At 35.7% G+C, this 25,928-nt stretch overlaps 4 protein-coding genes across 15 annotated transcripts in view; 3 read left to right on the forward strand and 1 right to left on the reverse strand.

Moving 5' to 3' along the window:
* mau2 (MAU2 sister chromatid cohesion factor) overlaps positions 1-25,928 on the forward strand; it is a 266,008-nt gene that overhangs the window by 46,277 nt on the left and 193,803 nt on the right. The gene's annotated exons all lie outside the window — the stretch shown is intronic.
* On the forward strand, positions 676-7,848 carry ndufa13 (NADH:ubiquinone oxidoreductase subunit A13). Its single transcript, XM_051864504.1, has 5 exons — positions 676-872; positions 5,636-5,714; positions 5,793-5,864; positions 7,388-7,457; positions 7,618-7,848. The coding sequence occupies exons 1-5, from the start codon at positions 779-781 to the stop codon at positions 7,735-7,737; spliced, it is 435 nt and encodes a 144-aa protein (XP_051720464.1). The 5' UTR covers positions 676-778; the 3' UTR covers positions 7,738-7,848.
* On the forward strand, positions 9,767-16,791 carry LOC127496718 (yjeF N-terminal domain-containing 3-like). Its single transcript, XM_051864433.1, has 6 exons — positions 9,767-10,023; positions 14,083-14,191; positions 14,759-14,869; positions 14,999-15,112; positions 15,505-15,655; positions 16,301-16,791. The coding sequence occupies exons 1-6, from the start codon at positions 9,977-9,979 to the stop codon at positions 16,495-16,497; spliced, it is 729 nt and encodes a 242-aa protein (XP_051720393.1). The 5' UTR covers positions 9,767-9,976; the 3' UTR covers positions 16,498-16,791.
* Positions 16,540-24,387, reverse strand: cirbpa (cold inducible RNA binding protein a). 6 transcript variants are annotated; one of them, XR_007925361.1, is made up of 8 exons: positions 24,257-24,387; positions 23,578-23,683; positions 23,374-23,480; positions 21,852-22,002; positions 21,621-21,774; positions 20,990-21,045; positions 16,986-17,071; positions 16,540-16,882 (listed from the first exon to the last, which is right to left on the reverse strand). XR_007925361.1 is itself a non-coding variant. In XM_051864468.1 (7 exons), exons 2-7 carry the CDS (start codon positions 23,675-23,677, stop codon positions 20,529-20,531), a joined length of 537 nt encoding a protein of 178 aa, XP_051720428.1. In that variant the 5' UTR covers positions 23,678-23,683; positions 24,257-24,387; the 3' UTR covers positions 19,787-20,528. The 6 variants fall into 6 exon arrangements, 5 of the variants coding, with proteins under 5 accessions (XP_051720428.1, XP_051720419.1, XP_051720407.1 ...); XM_051864468.1 differs by lacking the exons at positions 16,540-16,882; positions 16,986-17,071 and adding an exon at positions 19,787-20,542 and having other exon boundaries at positions 21,897-22,002; XM_051864459.1 differs by lacking the exons at positions 16,540-16,882; positions 16,986-17,071 and adding an exon at positions 19,787-20,099 and having other exon boundaries at positions 21,861-22,002.

Below are 25,928 nucleotides of genomic sequence, written 5' to 3' on the forward strand. Positions count from 1 at the left end.
CCGTGAAAATTCGCCAAACAACGGTAAATGTGAGCAACCATCTCACATCAGATAAGATGTTTGCAGTTCATTGTTCATCTCATCAGAATATACAAATACTTCTGAATGTTGTCATGACTAGCCAAACTTTAACCCCTTGTCTGCCACAAACTAACAGAAGAAAACTTGGTTTTGTCTGTGGCATTTAACAATGTATATATTACATAACTTTAAATGACTATTAAATTATAACTTTGAATTAGTCGTGGGAAGAGTGAGCTCGGCAAAAGGCGGATTCGAAACCGCGTCGATCGCGTTAAAAGTCAGTTCTGTGAGTCTGACTCGCTACCGCTGCACCACTGAAGATGTGGGTTGCGCGTGTTAATTTTTTTGTATAAATAGCCTTTGTCAACACTTACTTTGTACTTGGTGTAAACAGACATTCCGTTATTATACTGCTATGGACAGTGTTTTTAATAAAAGCAATGAGACACTCAATCCTGCTAAATAAACAACTTTTATTGGTTTGCGGGTGTAAACTAGAGGATGACTAGTCCAAAACCTCTTTAAAACCAGGTTGGCTTCTTCAGCAAAGCAGGACACACATTAGATTGACATTAAACGCGGTAAAATGATTTGATTATGCTGTTCTTCATAAGCACACAGCGGCTGGCGCTGGCCTTCATTTGTCCCGCAGTGCGCGTGTGTGGCGGGCAGGAGGCGCTAGAGAGCAGCGCTCGTTCACACTCACCGCAGCCGAAGAAGACGCGATCGGAGCGGAGCGGCGCTGGACGGAACGATGGCGGCGTCCAAGGTGAAGCAGGACATGCCTCCACCCGGAGGATACGGTCCCGTAGATTACCGGAGAAACCTGCCGCGACGAGGACTGTCCGGTACGTGCGTCCGTGAGGAGATTTAAGGCGATGATCAGTGTGGGATTCATTACACAAACACAGAGTTCAACTGGGTCCATCATCATAATCTCAAACACACTGAGCGAGATTCTGCATTAAATAATCTCAATAAAACATCATCTGAAGGGTTTAATCTAGTTTTAAGAGTCAGTTTGACCTCATTAACGTCATCTGTTCTGTTATTGATCAGCTCAAACTCACTGATGATCATGTTTAATCATATTTACATTAAAGTAGAGCTCTAATAATCATCACTGTAGCCTGTATGTGACCTTAATGGAACATTTTAAACTTGTGATTTACGATTTACAGTCCTGGAATTGAATACGATGTAAACAAGTCTAGAGTAGTTGCTTTAGTGAGTTTAAACTCCTGCTGTATGTGATTGTTGATTCACTACATTCGATTCTGGGAAACTGAGAATCACAATAGAGATCACGATTCTGATGAACACACAACTACACAAAATAACATGTAGTTTACTAGAGGTTATGACAAAATGTTCATTGCTGCATTCTGATTAAAATGTGTAATTAATTTTAATGAATTATTATAAAAAAAATTGTATTTATGTATTCAATGACTCAAATACTTCACTTGTTTCATTACTGGATGAATCAGTGTTTTGAATCAGTCTCTTGAGTGAATGATTCATTGACATACATTTTTAACAGTCACTTGTCGCCACCTACTGGTGTTACGATGTAACTGATACAATCTTTGTTTGAAACATCAAGCTACTTTTAGCATGTTGCGATTAAGTTTTTAACACATTTCAAGCATGAATTAACATGTTAACATGTTTTTATTTATTGCTAGCATGAATTAGCATGTTAGTAAGTTTTAACACATTACTAGCATGAATTAGCATGCTGTTAACGTGTTTTAATTTATTGATGGCATGAATTAACATGTAAGTTTTAATATGTTGCTAGCATGAGTTAGCATGTTGCGAATAAGTTTTAACACATTACTAGCATGAATTAGCATGCTGTTAGCATGTTTTAATTTATTGTTAACATGAATTAGCATGTTGCAAGCAAGTTAACATGTTAGCATGATTTAACTTGTTGCTAGTAAGTTTTAGCACCTTATTAACATGAATTAACATGTTGCTAACATGTTTTAATTTATTGCTAACATGAATTAGCATGTTGCGAGCAAGTTAACATGTTAGCATGATTTAACTTGTTGCTAGTAAGTTTTAGCACCTTATTAACATGAATTAACATGTTGCTAACATGTTTTAATTTATTGCTAACATGAATTAGCATGTTGTTTGGAAGTTAACACGTTAACATGAATAATGTTGCGAGTAAGTTTTAACACATTGATAGCATGAATTAATGTTGCTAGTAAGTTTTAGCACATTACTAACATGAATTAGCATGTTGTATGTAAGTTTTAACATGTTGTTAGCATGATTTAACACATTATTAGCATGAATTAGCATGCTACTAAGATGTTATAATTTATTGCTAACATGAATTAGCATGTTGCGAGTAAGTTTTAACACATTGCTAGCATGAATTAGCATGCTGTTAGCATGTTTTAATTTATTGCTAACATGAATTAGCATGTTGCGAGCAAGTTAACATGTTAGCATGATTTAACTTGTTGCTGGTAAGTTTTAGCACCTTACTAACATGAATTAACATGTTGCTAACATGTTTTAATTTATTGCTAACATGAATTAGCATGTTGTTTGGAAGTTAACACGTTAACATGAATAATGTTGCGAATAAGTTTTAACACATTTCTAGCATGAATTAACATGTTGTAAGTACGTTTTAACACATTGCTAGCATGAATTAGCATGCTGTTAGCATGTTTTAATTTATTGCTAACATGAATTAGCATGTTGCGAGCAAGTTAACATGTTAGCATGATTTAACTTGTTGCTGGTAAGTTTTAGCACCTTACTAACATGAATTAACATGTTGCTAACATGTTTTAATTTATTGCTGACATGAATTAGCATGTTGTTTGGAAGTTAACACGTTAACATGAATAATGTTGCGAATAAGTTTTAACACATTGATAGCATGAATTAACGTTGCTAGTAAGTTTTAGCACATTACTAACATGAATTAGCATGTTGTAAGTTTTAACATGTTGTTAGCATGATTTAACACATTATTAGCATGAATTAGCATGCTGTTAACATGTTATAATTTATTGCTAACATGAATTAGCATGTTGTATGTAAGTTAACATGTTGTTAGCATGATTTAACACATTATTAACATGAATTAGCATGCTGTTAGCATGTTATAATTTATTGCTAACATGAATTAGCATGTTGTTTGTAAGTTTTAACACACTGCTAGCATGAATTTTCTTTCAAAAGGTGATTTACTCTATTTTGATCACTCCAGTAGACATCAGTGTTTATATCCCAACTATAAATTTTTATCCCAGTACTTTTGTGTTAATTTGAATGTGTATCTATGATTACACAAACACAGAGTTCAACTGGGTCCATCATCATAATCTCAAACACACTGAGCGAGATTCTGCATTAAATAATCTCAATAAAACATCATCTGAAGGGTTTAATCTAGTTTTAAGAGTCAGTTTGACCTCATTAACGTCATCTGTTCTGTTATTGATCAGCTCAAACTCACTGATGATCATGTTTAATCATATTTACATTAAAGTAGAGCTCTAATAATCATCACTGTAGCCTGTATGTGACCTTAATGGAACATTTTAAACTTGTGATTTACGATTTACAGTCCTGGAATTGAATACGATGTAAACAAGTCTAGAGTAGTTGCTTTAGTGAGTTTAAACTCCTGCTGTGTGTGATTGTTGATTCACTACATTCGATTCTGGGAAACTGAGAATCACAATAGAGATCACGATTCTGATGAACACACAACTACACAAAATAACATGTAGTTTACTAGAGGTTATGACAAAATGTTCATTGCTGCATTCTGATTAAAATGTGTAATTAATTTTAATGAATTATTATAAAAAAAATTGTATTTATGTATTCAATGACTCAAATACTTCACTTGTTTCATTACTGGATGAATCAGTGTTTTGAATCAGTCTCTTGAGTGAATGATTCATTGACATACATTTTTAACAGTCACTTGTCGCCACCTACTGGTGTAACGATGTAATTGATACAATCTTTGTTTGAAACATCAAGCTACTTTTAGCATGTTGCGATTAAGTTTTAACACATTTCTAGCATGAATTAACATGTTAACATGTTTTTATTTATTGCTAGCATGAATTAGCATGTTAGTAAGTTTTAACACATTACTAGCATGAATTAGCATGCTGTTAACGTGTTTTAATTTATTGATGGCATGAATTAACATGTAAGTTTTAACATGTTGCTAGCATGAGTTAGCATGTTGCGAATAAGTTTTAACACATTACTAGCATGAATTAGCATGCTGTTAGCATGTTTTAATTTATTGCTAACATGAATTAGCATGTTGCAAGCAAGTTAACATGTTAGCATGATTTAACTTGTTGCTAGTAAGTTTTAGCACCTTATTAACATGAATTCACATGTTGCTAACATGTTTTAATTTATTGCTAACATGAATTAGCATGTTGTTTGGAAGTTAACACGTTAACATGAATAATGTTGCGAGTAAGTTTTAACACATTGATAGCATGAATTAATGTTGCTAGTAAGTTTTAGCACATTACTAACATGAATTAGCATGTTGTATGTAAGTTTTAACATGTTGTTAGCGTGATTTAACACATTATTAGCATGAATTAGCATGCTACTAAGATGTTATAATTTATTGCTAACATGAATTAGCATGTTGCGAGTAAGTTTTAACACATTGCTAGCATGAATTAGCATGCTGTTAGCATGTTTTAATTTATTGCTAACATGAATTAGCATGTTGCGAGCAAGTTAACATGTTAGCATGATTTAACTTGTTGCTGGTAAGTTTTAGCACCTTACTAACATGAATTAACATGTTGCTAACATGTTTTAATTTATTGCTGACATGAATTAGCATGTTGTTTGGAAGTTAACACGTTAACATGAATAATGTTGCGAATACGTTTTAACACATTGATAGCATGAATTAACGTTGCTAGTAAGTTTTAGCACATTACTAACATGAATTAGCATGTTGTATGTAAGTTTTAACATGTTGTTAGCATGATTTAACACATTATTAGCATGAATTAGCATGCTGTTAACATGTTATAATTTATTGCTAACATGAATTAGCATGTTGTATGTAAGTTAACATGTTGTTAGCATGATTTAACACATTATTAACATGAATTAGCATGCTGCTAGCATGTTATAATTTATTGCTAACATGAATTAGCATGTTGTTTGTAAGTTTTAACACACTGCTAGCATGAATTTTCTTTCAAAAGGTGATTTACTCTATTTTGATCACTCCAGTAGACATCAGTGTTTATATCCCAACTATAAATTTTTATCCCAGTACTTTTGTGTTAATTTGAATGTGTAACAGAAATAATGATACTGTGTGGTTGAAAAGACTGTTTCTATTCATGACAACGGCTCTCTGGCTCAGAACGCAGATCTGATGGTCGCTGTGTTCGGACTTGTCAAAGATTTAAATAGACAGACAAACCGCTGTCCGTTAGGAATGAGATCACATGTGTGTTTGAATCGAGATCGGTGAATCGTGCAGCTCTGTTAACCCATCAAATGTAAGTCAGTGATTTGATGGTGAATGTGTGTGTAATCGTTTAGAGCTGTGTGTTGTTCCCAGGTTACAGTATGTTTGGGATCGGCGTCGGGATCCTGGTGTTTGGATACTGGAGGCTTTTCCGCTGGAACCGCGAGCGCAGGTGAGGCTCGACGCGCTGCTCTTCAGCCGTCTGTGAGTCGAGTCCGTCACACTCACTGTCTTCTTCTTCCCGTCACAGACGTCTGCAGATCGAGGAGCTGGAGGCTCGGATCGCGTTACTGCCGCTGCTGCAGGCCGAACAGGACCGACGGTGAGAATCAAACACCTCAGATTTCAAACAGAACTTGCATTGGCTTTCTAAACTGCTGCATATTTCAAAATATTAATGAAAATTATTTTCTAAAAGCTATATAACACATGTAAACCCTTATAACTTTTTCTTTATGCAATTAATTGACTTGATGACAGCAAAGCGTTTTTGTAGTCTTCTAAATGAGTGTTCGCACGCTCAAGGTTAGTCATTTGCATAAAACACGCCCACACAATTTCCATATAAGGGCTTCCTGCACAACCTTTCCTTTACAGCCTTTCGTGACTCTGAGCAAAAGTATAATGCTTTCTAAACATGAGCAACTCCAGCAAAGCCAAGTGTGCCAGATTAAACACCATTTGATGACAAACTTTGACGTCGGCTTGACATAGCCTTGTCTGAAAGTTTGTAATAACTTTGAAAAGCTTGAAGTTTGAAGATTTTACTCGAATATGTTGATAAAATGTTGTTAACATGTTTTAGCAAGTTGCTAGCATATTTTAACACATTGTTAACATGATTGCAGGCATGTTTCTAGCATGAATTAGTGCATTGCTCTCATGATTTAACATGTTTTAACATATTGCTAGCATTATTTAGCTTGTTAGGAAGTTTTACCACATTGCGATCGTGAATTAGCATGTTGCTAGTAAGTTTTAGCACATTGTTGTCATGAATTAACATGGTGTTAGCATGAATTAGCATTTTGCTAGTAATTTTTAACATTTCTAACATGATTTAGCATGTTGCTAGTAAGTTTTAGCACATTACTAGCATGAATTAACATGTTGCTAGTAAGTTTTAACACATTGCTAGCATGATTTAGCAGGTTGTTAGTAAGTTCTAACATGTTGCTAGCATTAACATGTTGATAGTAAGTTTTAGCACATTGTTAGCGTGAATTAGCATGCTGTTAGCATGTTTTCATTTATTGATAACATGAATTAACATGTTAGTGAGTTTTAGTATGTTGTTAGCATGTTGTTAGTAAGTTTTAACACATTGCTAGCATGATTTAACATGTTTCTAATGTTTTAGCACCTGTTAGCATGAATTAACATGTTGTAAGAAAGTTTTATCACATTACTAACATGAATTAGCATGCTGTTAACATGTTTTAATATATTGTTAGCATGAATTAGCATGTTAGTAAGTTTTATCACATTGTTAACATTAATTAGCATGTTGCTAGTGAGTTTTGACACATTTCTAACATGATTTAGCATGTTGCTAGTACATTTAAACACATTGCTAACATGAATTAGTATGTAACTTTTAGCACATTGTTAGCATGAATTAGCATGTTACTAAGTTTTAACATGTTGCTAGCATGAATTAGCATGTTTACTTTGTCACCTTCTGCCTCGACCATTCATGTGAGTTTGGGGGCGGGACTGACAGACTGACCAATGACAGACAGGGGGCGTGTTCAGAAACACTCATGCTCATTTCGACTGTGTCTGATGTTGTTAAAGCTGTTTTGGCCTGATTAATGTTGAGCTTTGTGTTTGTTTCTCCTCCAGGACGTTACGAATGCTTCGTGAGAACTTGGAGGAGGAAGCTGTGATCATGAAGGACGTTCCCGGCTGGAAGGTTCTGACACACGTTTTATTGGGTTTCTGTGTTCAGATGATGAACATGATCACATGATGCATGAACTGCTATAATAATCATTGAGTTTGTGGAGGTTTAAGCATCATTCACAGGAAAGAGTTTCTGGTCTTTAATGCATTGATGTCTTCTGATGACTCAGGTCGGTGAGAAGGCGTTCCACACAGACCGCTGGGTTCCTCCGGTCACAGAGGAGCTTTTTAACCTTCGACCCCGTGAGGAGATGCTCCAGAAGAAGTTTGGCTTCCAGTGGTACGTGTAGACGGCAGCTATCCCAGCATCCCGTTCTGCGCTGTTGCCCGGAGACGTGTGTGTGTTTCTCTGTTCACATTGTAAATGTTTCCATATTAAATATCTTTACTTTCCTCTCAAATGCTCTTGTGTCTTCCCTCGTCATTTACTGCGTTGCATTTATTCGGTAACGCTTTATAATAAGGTCCCATTAGTTAACACTAGTTAATACATGAGCTAATGAGCATTACATTTATTACAATATTTATTCATCTTCGTTAACGTTAGGATACGTTTACATGACAACGATGTACTAAAAACATAAAAGTTTTTCCTTTGCATCTTTTGCGTACAGACAACAGCGTTGTCAAATCAATCCACACGGATCCGCGAAAATGACTAAAACACTGTATTCTGCTGTCAGACCAGTAGATGGCGATGTAAAGAAACGCTACGTGCCTATAGACTGAACATGTAATACACAGGCGCATGACGTCACTGTTTTCACAAACTTAAATTTTTGTAGTTTACACAGAGATGATAATGTTATCGTTTTCAAAAACTTGGACTTTAAAACCGTTTTCAAAAGTTTGTGTCTTCAGGTCGTGTAAATGAACAGCCAAAACGCATAAATAGTTTTCCGCTTTTAGTTGAAAACGGTGTTGTGTAAACGATCCCATAGTTAAACCTTTCATTGTTTTTCATGTTAGTTGAAGTCCACTAACCCTCTCTAAAATTCGCTTTGGTCATTTTTTACCTAAAAATTACGTTTTGTATTTTTAGAATTTTTTACTTTATCCGAATTTGCTATACGATCACAAAACATCATGGACAAGCTTTGAAAAGGTTAAATGGTGCTGAAAAAAAGTCACACTTGTACTGTTCGCAGTCATTGAGTGCATTGGAAATAAATGGGAAACGAATCTCATCTAGTGGAAGCGTTTGGTACTGCGCCCAAACTAAATCTTACTGAAAGCTCATTTTTTTGGGATAGCAACCTCAAGTTTGGAGCACAACTTGTTTAGATTTCCTCACAGTTCTAATCTAAAACATATTTTGGAAAATATATATTTCATATAAAATTTAAAAAGAGTATGTGCATTTTTCATCATCATCATATGAAATAACTCGATTCACAGTTAACACTGATGAATGTTTATGAATCAATATAAAAGCCTTCAGTCCGTTAACAGAAGTGATGGGCTCAAATCACATGATCTGCAGGACGAAACCAGCCAGGAGACGTGAGTATCACTGCTGAATTGAGTTTGATCACTTCAGTCACTTCATGTTTCAAGTCTCGGTGTGTTTTAGTGGATGTATGAAGTCAAGTTCACATTAACTATCATCCACTAACAAACACAAACTGACCGTCTTCATGTTCAACACTACATCCACTGGTTTAGCAGAACAAACTTCTGTCTGTCAGATGATTCTTTACAGTAAATGACTCTCGCTTTGATGTTTTGAATCATATTCAGACATTTATAAGTGTGAATGAACCGATAGACTGCAAAAAACAAAAAAAAAACTCTGTTCTTCCTCAGTGTTTCTGTCTTGTTTTCCAGCACAAATATCTAAACATTCTTAAATCAAGATACATTTACTGGAGAAGCAAAATTACCTCTCTTTTTAAATGAAAATTTAATTCCCTTTGAATGAAGTTTATTTTTCTGACTCCATTGGCAGATATTTGTTCTTGTTTTTCATTAAACATTTGTTAATATCTTCAGTCATTTCTCTTCTCCAGTAAATGTATCTTGATTTAAGAATGTTTAGATATTTGTGCTGGAAAACAAGACAGAAATACTAGTACAATTGAGAGCTGAACAGACAAACACAGATCTGGAGTCTGTTTCGTTCTTCTGCTTCACAACAACAACAACATTGTTCAGGATTTGCATTTCCACAGGATGAGGAACTATTCCTCTTTTCATCTTTAATAATAATACTTGTAAATGTCCCATATTTGCATGAAGGCTCCGTCAGTGCACACACAGTGTATTAACAGCATTCACAGAGATATTATAATGTAAACACACACCGCCGCTTCAGTATGTGATGAAGATGTGCGATTCTCTCAGTTCAGCGTGAAGAATCCGATCAGCTAATCAACAGCCTCCTCCTGCTCCTCCGGCTCTCTGATTGGTTCTCAGCGCGACAGACTCTCACATTACGAGCTTCATCTTCTCATATCTTGAGCAGAAAGTGAGACACGAAGGAACTGAAGCACTGAAACTCTTTCAGACCTTGTTTTTAGTTCAGTGAAGATGAACAGCAGGAATCAGGAGTGTGTGGAAGCGCCCAGATATCTCAGGTAACACACACACACACACACACACACTGCAAAAAAACTCTGTTCTTCCTCAGTATTTCTGTCTTGTTTTCCAGCACAAATATCTAAACATTCTTAAATCAAGATACATTTACTGGAGTTTTGTTTTCTGAATAACTGTATTAAAATGAAGTGAGTTTGTGCTTAAAGCCAGTGTTGTTTTATTATCATTGAGATACTGTTTTAGTTTTTATTAATAATTTGAATTAGTTTATATCTTTGTTATATTTTATATTAGTTTTTTTATATTTTAGTTTAAATTTTCAGATGTTATTTTAATTTTACTTGAAGTTTTATTGATTTTATTTATTAGTTGTTTTTTTTTAAATGTCTATATAGTTTTTTTTTTATTAATTTTATTTCAGTTCTAGTTTTGCAATTTTAGTACATCAAGTAAAAAGAAATCTTGCCTTGGCATTAAAATAAGCTTAAATTGTTCTATACTTTATTTAATTTCAAGTAATGTTTATTTTATTTCAAGTAACAAAAATGTTTTTTATGGTTTTGGTTATAAAATAAACTTAATTCAAAGGGAAAACACGATTATTTGACTCCATTGTCAGATATTTGTTCTTGTTTTAAGCACAAACTTGTTACATTTTTTCAGAAAACAAGACTAGGGATGCACGATATATCGGCCACCATATCGGTATCGGCCGATACATGTTCATTTTTAATGTTATCGTTATCGGCTACATAATAAGCTACATAAAATTATAATGAGAACACTATAATTGTGTGCTTGGGACATGGATTTAATAGTGAAACTTTTGTTTTTGTAATCAGGCTCTTATCGGCCAATAATAATATCGGTTAATAATATCGGTTATCGGCTTTCAAATATAAAGAATTATCGGTTATCGGTATCGGCCAAAATTGGCAGAACAAGACTTAATGTCTTCAGTCATTTCTCTTCTCCAGTAAATGCATCTTGATTTAAGAATGTTTAGATATTTGTGCTGGAAAACAAGACAGAAACACTGAGGAAGAACAGAGTTTATTGCAGTATATTCGTCTCTCTTCAGCTATTTTGACTATAAGAACTGTGTATTTTCTTGAACTATAAGCTGGTTTACGGCTCAACAGCACACAGAAAATGAGTCCTGTGGTTGTTTAACAGCTAATTAAAGCAGTTTGTCTTGTGTTTATTACTGCCAAAGTCTTTTTACAAGAGTTAATATTCTCCAGGAACTCATGAAAGATGTTTGCACATTCCCAGCCTGTTGTGAAGTATCTGATGTTTTCTGAGGGAACTGAAGATTAAATGAACTTTCCCGACTCTCTGTTTACTGTCGGTGTGAGGTTATTAATCTGGGATTTTGTGACGGTAACAGAGCTGTAATGTGCTTCTGTATATGAAGTCAGGGCACTTCTGTTTGGTGTTGAATCAGACATATGTCCATGATGGATCTGCTGTGTCTCCTGCAGCTCCAGATGCTCAAGATCCGAGCGGGAGACCGAAGCTTTAATCCGCTTCTTATCCTGCTGATCCTTTACTTCCTTCTGCACAGACTGAGACATTCACATTCAGACTGATTCTGACAGATTGAGAACTAAACATTAATAAAATCCTGTATGTATAACGGGAAAAATTCTATTATTGGAGAACACTGGCAGTCAAAAGTTTGGAATATTTAAGATGTTTTAATTTTTCTAAAAGAGTCTCTTCTGCTCACCAAGGCTGCATTTATTTGATCAAAAATACAAATATTATTACAGTGTAAATCAGCTGTTTTCTATGTGAATATAAAGTGTAATTTATTCCTGTGATCAAAGCTGAATTTTCAGCATCATTACTCCAGTCTTCAGTGTCACATGATCCTTCAGAAATCATTCTAATATGATGATTTGATGCTCAAGAAACATTTATGATTATTATCAATGTTGAAAACAGTTTGGGGTAAGATTTAAAAAAGAAATTAATACTTTTATTCATCAAGGACACATTAAATTGATCAAAAGTGACAGTAAAGACATTTATAATGTTACAGAAGATTCTATTTCAAATAAATGCTGTTCTTTTTTTCTTTCTATTCATCAAAGAATCCTGAAAAATAAAATGTATCACGGTTTCCACAAAAATATGAAGCTGTTTTCAACACTGATAATAATCATAAATATTTCTTGAGCATCAAATCATCATATTAGAATGATTTCTGAAGGATCATGTGACACTGAAGACTGGAGTAATGATGCTGAAAATTCAGCTTTGATCACAGGAATAAACTACACTTTACTATGTATTCACATATAGTACATCACTATTTAAACTGTAATTGTATTTTACAATTTTTACTGTATTTTTGATCAAATAAATGCAGCCTTGCTGAGCAGAAGAGGCTTATTTTTGAAACATTAAAACATCTTAAATATTCCAAACTTTTAACAGCCATTGTAAGTTTTACAAGAAAATACTATTTCAGTTTTTCAACTTCAAAATTTCATGTTTAGTTTAATGCTCTACTTGCCGCTTCTTCATAATTAATTGTAAAATTTACTAGCAATTTCTATGCTTTTCTGCCACAGAATAAAAAAAATAAAAAGATAACTGTGACTTTTTATCTCACAATTCTGAGCTGAAAAAGTCAGAATTGCAAGATATAAAGTTGCAGTTAACTTTTTTATATTTTATTTCATGGCAGAAAAAAAGCTTCCATACATTTCTGAGTGAAAATAGTTTCTACACCAATATTTTCAGTGTTTTCATTGTTTATGTGTTTCTGTGTTTCAATGTTTTCTGTTTTTCAGTATTTTCGGTGTTTTCAGTGTTTCCGTGTTTCTGTGTTTCGGTTTTTCAGCGTTTCAGTGTTTTCATTTGTCAGTGTTTCGGGTTTTCAGTATTTTCAGTGTTTTCAGTGTTTCTGTTTCAGTGTTTTCTGTGTTTCAGTTTTTCAGTGTTTTCATTTGTCGGTGTTTCAATTCACTAGTGTTTCAGTATTTTCAGCGTTTCTGTGTTTTCATTTGTCAGTGTTTTGGGTTTTCAGTGTTTTTGATGTTTCAGTATTTTCAGTGTTTCAGTATTTTCAGTGTTTTGGTGTTTCAGTGTTTCTTTGTTTCAATGTTTTCTGTGTTTCATTGTTTCAGAGTTTTCATTTGTCAGTGTTTCAGTGTTTTGGTGTTTCGATGTTTTCTGTGTTTCAGTATTTTTAGTGTTTTCATTGTTTCAGTTTTTCAGCGTTTCAGTGTTTTCATTTGTCAGTGTTTTGGTGTTTCAGTATTTTCAGCGTTTCAGAGTTTTCATTTGTCTGTGTTTCAATCCACTAGTGTTTCAGTATTTTGGTGTTTTCATTGTTTCAGTTTTTCAGTATTTTCAGTGTTTCTGTGTTTCAGTGTTTTCTGTGTTTCAGTTTTTCAGTATTTTCAGTGTTTCTGTGTTTCAGTGTTTTCTGTGTTTCAGTTTTTCAGTGTTTTCATTTGTCAGTGTTTCAGTGTTTTGGTGTTTCAGTATTTTCAGCGTTTAAATTTTTCAGTTTTTTAGTGTTTTCATTTGTCAGGGTTTTCAGTGTTTTTGGTGTTTCAGTTTTTCAGTACTTTCAGTGTTTCTGTGTTTTCTGTGTTTCAGTTTTTCAGTATTTTCAGTGTTTTTAGTGTTTTCTGTCAGGTGTGACGATTTCAAAAGTGGTACAAATGTTTAAGGCTGTAGACAGACGAGGGAAACGTTCCAGCTTTGGCTGAATCTCAAGACGCTGAAGTGAATGTGATGATATGATCTGATGTTTTGGCTCCCGGGTGGAAGGATCTGTTGTCGGAACAATTCCCTGCATGAGTTCAGGAACTGTGGAGCCGAACGTCCCAGGCATTCCCTATCGACCCCGACCACAGAAGGGCAGCGGATCAGCCTTCCCACGGGCGTCCTGAAGCAAAGACATCTGAATGACGATGATCGTCACAAGCCACATTTAGTGTTTTCAGATGTTATACATTCATATCAATCTGCTGAATCTCTTGAATATCTCTTGCAGGTTCAACTTCCATCAGTCATGTATAAACTAGTATATTTTTAGAGTTCATCTCAAGCCGTTTATTTATCATGTTTTGCAGTAAAGAGGAGGCAGTTGCCATGGAGACGGAGTTGCTAAGGGATTATCGTTTCGGACGGCAACAGCTGACAGAGATACTGGGACACGCGTGTGCGACCGCCATCGCAAAGGTCTGCAGGGACGAGACTTTAATGACTCCTAATCAAGATAAATTTACTGAAGAAGCTAAATGACTGAAGATATTAAGTCTTGTTCAATGAAAAAATTTGGAGTCAGAAAAATAATCTTGTTTTCTCTTTGAATGAAGTTTATTTTTCTGACTCCATCGGCACAAACTCCCTTCATTGTAATACAAGAAAAGACTATTTCAGTCTTTCTACTTCAAAATTTCACACGTATCACTTGCCGATTCTTTGTAATTATTTGTGACAATTTTTGAGTGAAAGTAAATCCTGCACCAACTTTTTGTCAATTTTCACTCAGAAATTTCTAGTAAATTTCACAAATAATTGTAAAGAATTGGCAAGTAAGAAAGTAGAAAGACTGAAATAGTATTTTCTTGTAAAACATTTTGCATAGATGCCAATAAAGAACCTTTAGCTGTAAGAGCACAGACTCCGCTGTCTTTATACCTCAATGTCTCGTTTGATTCAATGCGTCACTTGCTGTTCCTTTGTAATTATTATTAGTGACAGTTGACTATCAGTTTGTGCTTGATGTGATGCGATCTCTCGCAGGCCTTCCCACTGTCGTCTCTGGAGAAGCGGCAGCCCACGGTGCTGGTGATCTGTGGACCGGATCAGAACGGCTGCGTGGGGCTGTCGTGTGCCCGACATCTCCATGTGTTTGTGAGTGAACGCACCACACGCTTGAGCTATTATCCGTGATCATTCTGACCCACGGCAGTGACCGATAGAGCTGCTCCATTCCCAAACCTGATTCCTGGTGACTGACGGATTTCTGTGTGTGTTTGACAGGAATACATTCCCACAGTGTTCAGTCCCAAACGCTCCCCGGACAGCCTGCATCAGGACCTGACGGTGCAGTGTGAGCGGATGGACCTGCCGTTCCTGTCCTACCTGCCCACCGAGGTCAGACTAAACCAGTTTAGGAAAAAGAAATGAGCTTCAGTCCAAACTGAGAATATTTGAGAACAAACTTCAGTTCTTAATGTTATCTGAGTAAAAATCATATTTAGTAGTTTGTTGTAATGTTCAGCGTTTGAAAAGCCTTTTCTATTTTTAATATAACTCTCAGTAACATTCGTTTGTTAACTTTAATTAATGCATTGTATTAGCAATGAGCACAACATTTATTAAACTTTGTTAATGTTATTTAATTAAAATACAATTGTTCGTGTTAGTTCAGAGTTCATTAACGGGCATCTTTTGAACAAATAAAGTCAGGTGAAGTTACACTCTTTTTAGTTGCACTGATAATCAAGAATAGTCTAAAACACCTTTTGCTGGTTTTCTTCTTGAAGGTGCAGCTACTCAATGACGCATATAACGTGGTTGTGGACGCGGTTCTGGGTCCAGAAACCGAACTGAAGGCCATCGACGAGCCGTTGACTGGCATCCTGCAAACTCTACGAGGACTCAAAGTCCCCATCGCCAGCCTGGACATCCCGTCAGGTACTGAAGCATTTCATTTACAAACTGTTTTTCATGTTCTACGCCTACAGAAGCCACATTGACCTTCATGATTTCTCCCGTTCGCATGAGCGTCAGGTTGAGAACAATCAACTTTCATCTGCAAAGACCAAGAAAACCCGTTCCCCACAATAAGAGCCTGTTCTCTTAAAAGAAAGGGTTCTGTATTGAAGCTTAAAGAAGGGTTCTGTCAGCCGCTCCATATATAGAACCGTCCCATCATTCATTTTATGCATTTAGTTTTTTTAATGCATTTAAAAAAGAAGTTTAATTTTAATAACGTTTTCTGAATTAAACAGCTCATAAACACTTTATTGGTTGAAAATTGTGAAAAAAAAAACTTAAATTATTGCATAATACTTTCATGTTTAAGACATTTCTCCTTATAGAGAACCTTTTTATTTAAGAAAGGTGTACCACAGGGCTCTACGTTGGGTCATCTTCTTTTTCTATTTTCAGGATGGTGAAGGATGGTTTCTACAGAACATTTTATAAATGAGGCCCAAGAACACGAGTTCTATATAGAACCTTTTTGGCATAAAGGGTTCTTTATGATTGAATCAAGAACACGAAGGTTCCATATAGAACCACTTTTCTTCTAAGCACTTGTATTGTGTGTAACCGCAGGCTGGGACGCCGACGAATCCAGTTTGGAGGGAATCAGTCCTGCGGTTCTGGTTTCCTTGATGACTCCCAAAAGATGTGCCCTGAGCTTCCCTGGATCTCACTTCCTGGCCGGACGCTTTCTGCCCTACGACATTCAGAAGAAGTACGAGCTGAACTTGCCCAAGTTCTCTGGAACAGATTGTGTCGTGGAGCTGTGATCACGTTCATCAGCGTCAGTGCCACAAACAACTCAACAAGAGTGATGTGAATGTTTGGTTTTATTAAAATATAAATGTTCGGCCAATGTTCTTCCAGTGTTACATTTACTGAAAGTTTTTTTTGTCTAAACTAAAATGTTGCTTCTCAAAACAGCAAGATTTCTGACAACATGACATTTAAACGTTTACTCTTTCAGGAGTGTTTTCTGATTCAGTGTAAACTCTGCACCTTTAACATTCATATTTATTTTAATGAAATGACCTTAACATGAATAAAAAAAATAATGCTCCTTAGACGTTGTCATTAAATATAAGTGCACATTTAAGTACGCTTAAGATCTACCCATGAGCCTCCATCATATCATCTTCAGTCCATCATCTGCACCTGAAACAAGAGGAAAATCAGATCAGGCACTATTGTAACATCTCCACATTAAATCAGTAACAAGATCAGTAGATGTTGAATCAATGGAAACCGTAATACCAACCTCACCCTTTACTTTCAGGGTAAAAAACATCGTTCAACAGCTTCGACCTTCTTCAAACAAGAGACGGTTTCTGATCAGAAATTAACCTGAATAAAACCAAAGGAAGAAAATTAACCACTCAAAGTCAGGACTCGCATATTAGCACAGAACTAGTCTCAAAAACAATACTAAAACTCAGAGCTAATTTAACATTTCACAAATTGAACTGATGAAACGCCGAGCAGATAGCCTAAACTTTGAAGGATTTTCTAGAATGGTTGACAATGCATGGGGAGAAATGAGTGAATCTAATTCTCAGCATCTGTCGTCCCTTCAGCTGGAGGTGCAAGACTTCAGGGAAGCGGCACAGAGCTATACGACACCATGCAGACGCAACTGAAACCACATTTAACATCTGCGCCTGTGAAGGCATCCTAGTGTCTCTGAGAGCAACAAATAAAACTCAGTTAAAGATGAGAGCAAAGGAAGGTTACCTCACGGACACAGGGCTATTGTATCTCCGTACATGAACTAGCCCAGAGAGAGACAGAGCAGCCAGAGCTTTCAGGATTCGCTTCGGTAGGTGCAACGCTTCATGATCCAGGTTTGAGGAAACTCACTCCACTCTTTACAGAAGCGGAGCGCTTGGATTCAACGAAGCATTGGGTGAAACACACTTAAGAACTTACACTTCTGGACAAACTAGCAGGTCCATTAATCATTAAACTTAGGGTCTAAATTGAGATTCTGACACACCTGGAAAACTTTGAGTTTAATTTAGTTTGATGCAAACTGCAGGGAGTAAACCTTTAATAAATGATCATCTAAACTCAACTAGTCTTGAAAGCCAAACACAAACTCTTGGGATCCTGTTGGAGTTTGAGTTGATATGTGCTTACTTAAACTACCTCAACATGGTTTTAGTTATAAATATGCAGGTAATGTGACATCAAAAACTCTTTGAAATGCATCAGTCATTTCGGTTTAATCAAAATCTCCACCCTCTAAAGACATCATGTGCTTCCTAATGATTAACTAGTTAAAGTCTTAAAGTCACACTTAAATCAACTAGAAAATGAAGCTTAAATTTGAGATGTTTAATGTGTGACACTAAAGACAATCAACAACCCGCACCAAAAAGAAAAATCTTGCACATCCACTCATTTTAATTACTGTAACTTTTGTTTTTGCATTATAGTTGTTCATTCAGCTACAATTTAAAGTATTTTTAAAAGCATGATAATCCAAAAACAAATACAGTAACGATTTAAAATTCTTTGCATTTAAAATCGGCTACAATACTTCATACAAAAACAAAATTCAAGAATGAGTGCATGTACTAAATTATACAATTAAATCTAATTCTCTGCATTTAAGTCAGCTACAACTTAATGTTTTAATGCACAACTATAATGCAAAAACAGATACAGTAATTAGAACGAGTAGGTGTGCTAAATTATGAAATTCTCTGCATTTAACCCCTTAAGTGTCATCCTTTTTCCCCCCCCCGCATAAACATGAAAAAGCACTATCCAAACTTAAATGGTTCTAGTTCAAGAATGTTTTGAAATATGTTTTAAAGACAACATTTGGCAAATTATAGAAATAAGTTATGAAAAAGTTAATGTAAAAATATGTATTTTTATATTTTATATAAAATATATATTTTACAAAACATGTTTTACTCTAAAACTGCAAGAAAATCAAAGCCAAAAATGTAAACAAGTTGTGTTCCAAATTATAGGTTGATATCTGAAAAAATGAGCTTTCAGTAAGATTGTTTGGGTGCAGTACCAAACTCTTTCACTAGAGGACATCCAAGCTCCATTATTGATCATATACATGATTTGAGTGATCGGAACCCTATTTTTCCATAACTTTCACATTTTATGAAGTAGACATCCTATTCAGAGGTAGCATGATCAGTTTGGCAGAATTTGATTTGAATTCAACCTCTAATAAACAAAAAGAACGTGCAGTAAAGCTCACCACCACACCATAAATGGCGAACCCATTTTTTTTCCTCTTTATATTTAAAACATTTTCAGACCTTTTCTCAAAAAAAAACAAATGGATATTATCTTGTGAACTCTTGCGACAAATCACTGAGGTTTCTACCAATCTTTCATGTTCATCATTATATCAAAATAAAGGTCTGAACATGCCTTATGAATATGGAAATATTCTTGTTGCAAATTGTTAAGTTACTGTTCCTCTAATTTACATTGAAAATCAGTCACCAAATATGAAAACTAGACATTGTAAGTTTGCAAACGATACATAGTTTGTCAATATTACTTTTTTTTTTAAAACAGTATCTTTAGTAAAAACCTATAGTGGACAGTGACAGTTAAGGGGTTAAATCAGCTACAATGCAAGTTATTTTGGTAACACTATTTTAGGGTTTTAGCCGCTTATTAGCCAGTTATTAGCATGCATATTACTAGAATATTGTCTGTTTATTAGTACTTAAGCACATTTAATGCCCTACTCCACATGACCTTATTCTACACAATACCTAAACTTAACTACCTATTAATAAGCAGTAAATTAGGAGTTTAGTCATAGTTAATAGTGAATGTGTGTTCCTTATATTAAAGGGTTACCATTATTTTTAATGCTGTATAAATGATTTGAATTCAAAAACATTAATATATTAATTAGAATGAGCTAAATCACCATGATAAGATTCAGTTTAATGCCCCGATTGTTCGAGATAAAAGCTGATTTCTTTTTATGGTGAACCTGCACATAATCGTCATGTTCTTTCCCATCTTGACTTGTATATTTTTTTTTTGAAAGGCACAACAGAATTCAAAGCGTTTGAACAAATTGTTTCGTTTAATAGGCTCCATGAAGCCACAATTGAAGAGCAAAAAAAATAAAATAAAAGAATTAAAACAAAATAGTGAGTCAAATTCTGATACAAAGAAAACAAGAGCACAAGGATTTTTTTCCCAGTTCTGGAGTGTACTGTTAACAATTTCTGGTTCTCTTTTCAAGTAAATATTTGATATATATTTATATATTAGGTCAAGAGTCCATGATTAAAAAGCAGGCGTAGAGCAGAGACAGAGACCTCAGGCAGCGCAAGCCTCGAGAACCGGACGCTCCAGCTGCGCAGCGGTCACCAGTCTGAAAGGAATTCACTTTTTGGATACTGGACATGGACAAATCATTGCCTTAGAGCTAACAAAAGGAGCCGTTCTCTTAAATGACAGCGGCTGAACTGGAACAGTAATAGTATAGTAACAGAGAAGGCTCTTGGACCAAAAACACACTCTATACTCCCCATAGAAGCACAGGGACCCACATGGCTACACAGTGACAGTGAAGGTTGGTCAGCATGGACAAATGCAACGTTTAAAGGTGTGAAACGAGGCAGAAGAGGAGCCCGTCGTTGGCGCTCTTCTCGTGTAACATGAACACATTCGTTCAGAAACGGCCTTTCTCTCAAAGTACAAGAACAGAACAGAAACAGGGAGAACAGCTACAAAACAAATCCAAGAATAGATCCATGAGTCTTTAGAAACGCTCGGCCAGTGTCGTGTCGGGTCTTGGGTTTTACTCGGTTACAGCTGAGGAGGAAGTATCACACATCAAGACACTGAAGAATCTCAACAGGTTTAAGACAGAAAAATCCCTCTAGCTAACCAACCCACTAAACCAACCAAAGACATGAAAACAGGGTCGCTTCGAGCGATCTGGAGAATGAGAGAGAAAGAGCAACCGTTCCTCCAATGGAGATGATCGGATGATTTTTTTCTTTTTCTTTTTTTTTTTTTGAGATCAAATTGGTGGTCCTGAAGCTTTCGATCCAGATTAAAAACTGTAGCATTTTGAAGCATGTGTTTTAGTAACCCATTTAAACAAAGAAAAAAAAAAAAAAAAAGTTGTAAAAAATGACGACTAATTCGCCCCAGTTGTAGAAACTCAAGAAAAGCCTGTTTTACCAGTCTACGGCGGCAAAAGGACAGCCGACATGCTTGTATGGGGATTGTAGAGCCCAGGAAGCTAATACGTACCATAGCTATCATAGCTATCTCTGTAAGAGCCGCCTCGATCGCCATAACTAGAACTCCTGCACACAGAGACAGAAAAACACGTTCAATATGAGAAAAACACAACAAAAAAAACAACCTTATTAAACTGGTTATTCCTGTCCAGCGAGAACACTCAAACATCCTCAAAGCAAAGCTTGAGTCTAGTCCCAGACTAAAATGCATGTTTTAACTGAAAGCATATCTTAAAATGTCATGTGTCACTACTGGTGAGAGTCTTGAGACAAAACAATGGCAATGTTTTTTTTCTTTCAAGGCCCGTTTAGAAAAGCTATTTAAATGCCCTAATTGAACTAATCCTGGCTTAATCTAAGCCCTGTCTGTGAAACTGGGCCATAAAGGCTTGAAAATAAAGCCTGAATTGATGAATTTTGTTCTGTGGCAGATTAACGCAACACAGATCAACTGATTCACATTCTATGGTTACATAGTTGCAGCCTAATGTCAAAAGCTTGATAGTTGTGGCTTAATGTCAAAAAGTCTCACAGATGCGGTCTAATGTCAAAAAAATCCTCAGTGGTGGTCTACTGTCAAAACAGTCTTATAGTTGCAGTCGAATGACAAAAATGTTTCATAGGACCTGTACTAAACACACCTGTCTCTGTTGTAGCCGCCACCGCCGCCCCCTCCGGAGGAGTAACCGCCTCCTCCACCTCCGCTTTTGTATCCGCCGCTGTAGCTCCGGTCTCCTCCGTAACTACGGTCGCTGCTGCCGTAACCGCGGTCTCCTCCTCCATAGCTGCCACCGCCTTTAGAGATCAAGACATTAAGGCACTGTGACTTTGAGAACCTGACACAACAGTTGTACAGTTTGAGAGATCAGCACCTCTCGAACCTCCTCTTCCTCGGCCTCCTCTGAAGAAACCCCCACCTCCTCTTCCCCCTCCTCCACCTCTGTAGGATCCACCACCAGAACGGCCACCGCCGCCACCGCCCTTCCCGGCCTCATCCACACGGATCGTCCGGCCATCCACAGACTATGCAGGAAAAAGAGTGCATTAGTGAACATCCACTTTTTGTTCCCTAAAGTAAAATATTCACTTCTCATCATGAATCTTCTGTACAGCATCATGGGTAATGTAGTTTTTCCACAATGACTTTGACTGTTAAATGGGTCATTGACAAGGTTTTTAAAAGTGTTAAAAAAAAAAAAAAAAAAGGTGGCAATTAAATTTAAGTTTTATTAAGTGTTAATGAGATAATGTGGTTTTTAGTCAATTAACACTGCTTGTCGTCACAAGATGGACAAAATTTGTCACCAAAAAAAGTCCAGTTTAAATCAATTTCAGTTTTACTGAATGCCAACATTTTCAAACAATGCTAACAGGCTGATATCTAGCTAGCTAACAAAAGAACAAACATTTTATATTTAGTACAAGTTAAAATATTACAACATTTTCCATGTTTTATAGCGGTTGTACCGAATGACCTGATGTTTCGGGAAATGCGTATGAACAAGAGAAAACATGAATTTCTCAAATAGTTAAAAGAGTTAGTTTGCTTCCTGACCATGTGGTCCCTTTGCAGGTGTCTGAATGATGTCACATCCTGTCACAGAACTGCATGACTTGATCTAAAATGGTTCCTTTATATTGGTTACTCTGCTTTATGAGAGTGTCTGGGAAAATGAATTTCATTGTCATTCAATGACTTCTACACAATTTTAATACTATTTTGCACTATTTTCATATATAATTTTTTATTTTTGTTATTATTATGGCACATTTTTATATATGACATTATTTTAATCACAAATGAAATGGCTGTATTTGCCTTTGGACAGTTAAAACGAATGACCTTTTGACACTTCAAAATCTTTAAAATACCTCTATATGTAGCAAAATATAATTAAAACCTTTTGGATTCAATAAAAGATCTAGCTGTACAACCTTACATACTTTGGATGTCACATCTTTGTTTTTTTATTAAGGCCTTTCATCCAAAAAAAAAAAAAAAAAAAAAAAAAAAAAAAACGACCGTTGTGTCATTGACCCACACATGGCTCTTTAAAATAAGTTGAAGATGCAAAAAGATGATAGATGTGTGTGTGTGTGTGTGTGTATGTATGTATTAATACATACACACATATCATTTTTTTGCATCTTCAACTTATTTTAAAGATCCATGTGTGGGTCAATGACACATTTATTTTTTTATTTTTTTGAGCCACTGATTAACCTCAGAACTCACAGGAGGTCGGTCTTTAAACGTTTCAAGTTTGTTAAAATATGGAAAAAAAAAATTCCTCTTTTTTTTTTTTTTTTTTTTAAGAACTTTAAGTTTTTATTTCAAGAGCCAACTGTTGTGCTCTGGTGTAAATCAAAACTAAAAGCGTTTCAGTAACTAACCTTTCCATTCATTCCTTCCAGCGCGTCCTTTGCATCGTCTGGATTCTCAAAAGTCACAAAACCGAATCCTCTGGATTTGTTGGTTTCTCTGTTTCGGGCCACATGAACTGAAAAGATGCATATTATAATGAGCTGCTTATGTAAATCACAGAGCGCACACGAGCTGCAGAGAGGGACTGTGATTGGCTAGAGGGCGGGACTTACCGTTGGTGATGACGCCATATTTGGAGAAGGCGTCTTCTAGCGATTGTTCGGTGGTATCGAAACTCAAACCGCCGATAAACAGCTTCCCTTCGTCAGACATTCTGAACTACAAACACAAATGGATCAATAAAACACATTAAATCTCAGCTTAGACCTGCTCATATAAATGTAAAAATATGGCTCTTGGCGGTAAAAATAGAAATAATAAATAAATAAAATAAATAAATAAATGAGGCGTTTAGTTGTGCGCTTAGAATTGGTTATTTCAATATTTCTTGTGCGTTTTACTTAATAAAACACTAGATCTGGGTCACCGCGCGCACACCGCGCGAAACTAGGTCAAACAATAGACTCCCATACAAACACACGAATGATCGAATAAAACATAACGAGCGCAGACCCGAGACCATCATGTGTGCATTATACTACAAAAATACTCGACCCTATATTGTAAAAGTATCGATTAAGATATTACAATTTGATAAAAACGGTTGATCTCAGATGAGGATGATGAAGATCTCCATCAGTCGCCGCCATTTTAAGCAGCGCGCGAGTCGTGAAGGCCAAACACGCGCCAATCTAATCAATAAGCTAAGCTTTTAAATACGCGATATGTAAACATAGTGAAGCGTACATCGTATAAAACAAACGAGTGCCAGTGAAATGTAGGTAACGTTACCTGTAATGTCGCAGTAGTAGTAGCAGATGAAATACCGTGTATGCGTCTCTCACACGATCAGCACTCCAGAGACGCAGAGAACAACCGCGCAGCTCTTATAAAGCACTGCGCTCGAGGGGCGGGACCTAAACACGCGCTCATTAACATATTCAAACCAGAATGAACCGAAATGAACCGAAAGTTTCAAAGAACAGCATTTATTTGAGATAGAAATCTTTTTTTTTTTACATTATAGATGTCTTTACTGTCACTGTGATACGCTATAAATAAAAAAGTTTTTAAAATATAATACTTTTATTCAGCAAGGCTGTTTAAATTAATCAAAAGTGACAGTAAAGACATTTATAATGTTACAAAAGATTGTTTCAAATAAATGCTGTTCTTTTGAACTTTCTATTCATCAGAGAATCCTGAAAAACAAAATGTATGACGGTTTCCACAAGAATATAAAATTGTTTTTAACACTGATAATAATCATAAATGTTTCTTGAGCAGCAAATCATCATATTAGAATGATTTCTGAAGGATCATGTGACACTGAAGACTGATGCTGAAAATTCAGCTTTGATCACAGGAATAAATACTTTCTTACATTTTTGCTGTTGAATTTTGGTTTCACTGTATGTAACAGTGACAACATGCCCCGCTGTTCACAGAAGGTCAACATGTGTTGCTGAAATATACTTTTACAAATAAATAAAACTACTATTGGTATAATGTGACAACTAGCCCCAGTCTCCCATGTGCATTACAACAATAAGTGCAAGACTGCACTTTATCTGAGGCCTGTGTCTCAGAAGACTGAATAATGAAGACAATTGCTGAACATTTCATATGGATTTCTGCTGAATGCATGTTTTGCATGTGAGAAAGTCTTACTAAATTTCCTTCCCCCTTCAGACATTCAGACAAAAGGTTTACCTGCATATGTGTCTCAGTGAGAGACGACCAGTGATGTGTTAATGGCTGCAGCATTCATTATTCATGTATGCAAATAACGCCTGCTGAAGTGTGAGAAACACCTTATACAGGCCCGACACATACACACACACAAACACACACACACACACGCAGTGATAAGCTAATCAAATTATTCATGTCTCCTCTTTAACAGATAAACATTTGATTCATACTAGAATATATTTCCCTCAATTACAGGTGAATTTAAATATAAACATAATATTTATTAGTTAAATGAAGAGAGTCCGACAACTGATCACACAGCTGGAAATTTGTTTTATTAAAAAGGAATTTAATATGTAGGCCTTTTACTTTTTGGGTTTGGGCCTTGTTGTGTTTTGGGATGCAGTGCCACTTTTGTCCAGTAGATGTCAGTGTGTTTTCACGTTACACGTACAGCGTCTCAATGACGTCATGATGCAGATTTATCTCGGAGAGGACTTGATCAAAACAGGGAAAAATAAATAAAGACTTGATCAAAACAGAAATGTGATGGATATAATATGACGCCTGAGGTTATTTTTACATTGAGTTCTCATAAATATGAAGTTAAAGACTCAACCCAGATAACAAAAAAATGTTCTACGTTCCCTTTAAGTTATAAAAACGTTATTTCGAAATGTTCTCTGAAACGTCCAGTTTTTAAAAATGTTTTAAAAAATTGTTTTTCTTGGTTATGCGAGCATTATATATATATATGTATGGGTCAAAA

The sequence above is a fragment of the Ctenopharyngodon idella genome, chromosome 2 (genome assembly GCF_019924925.1).
Source record: "Ctenopharyngodon idella isolate HZGC_01 chromosome 2, HZGC01, whole genome shotgun sequence".
Lineage (NCBI taxonomy): Eukaryota > Metazoa > Chordata > Actinopteri > Cypriniformes > Xenocyprididae > Ctenopharyngodon > Ctenopharyngodon idella.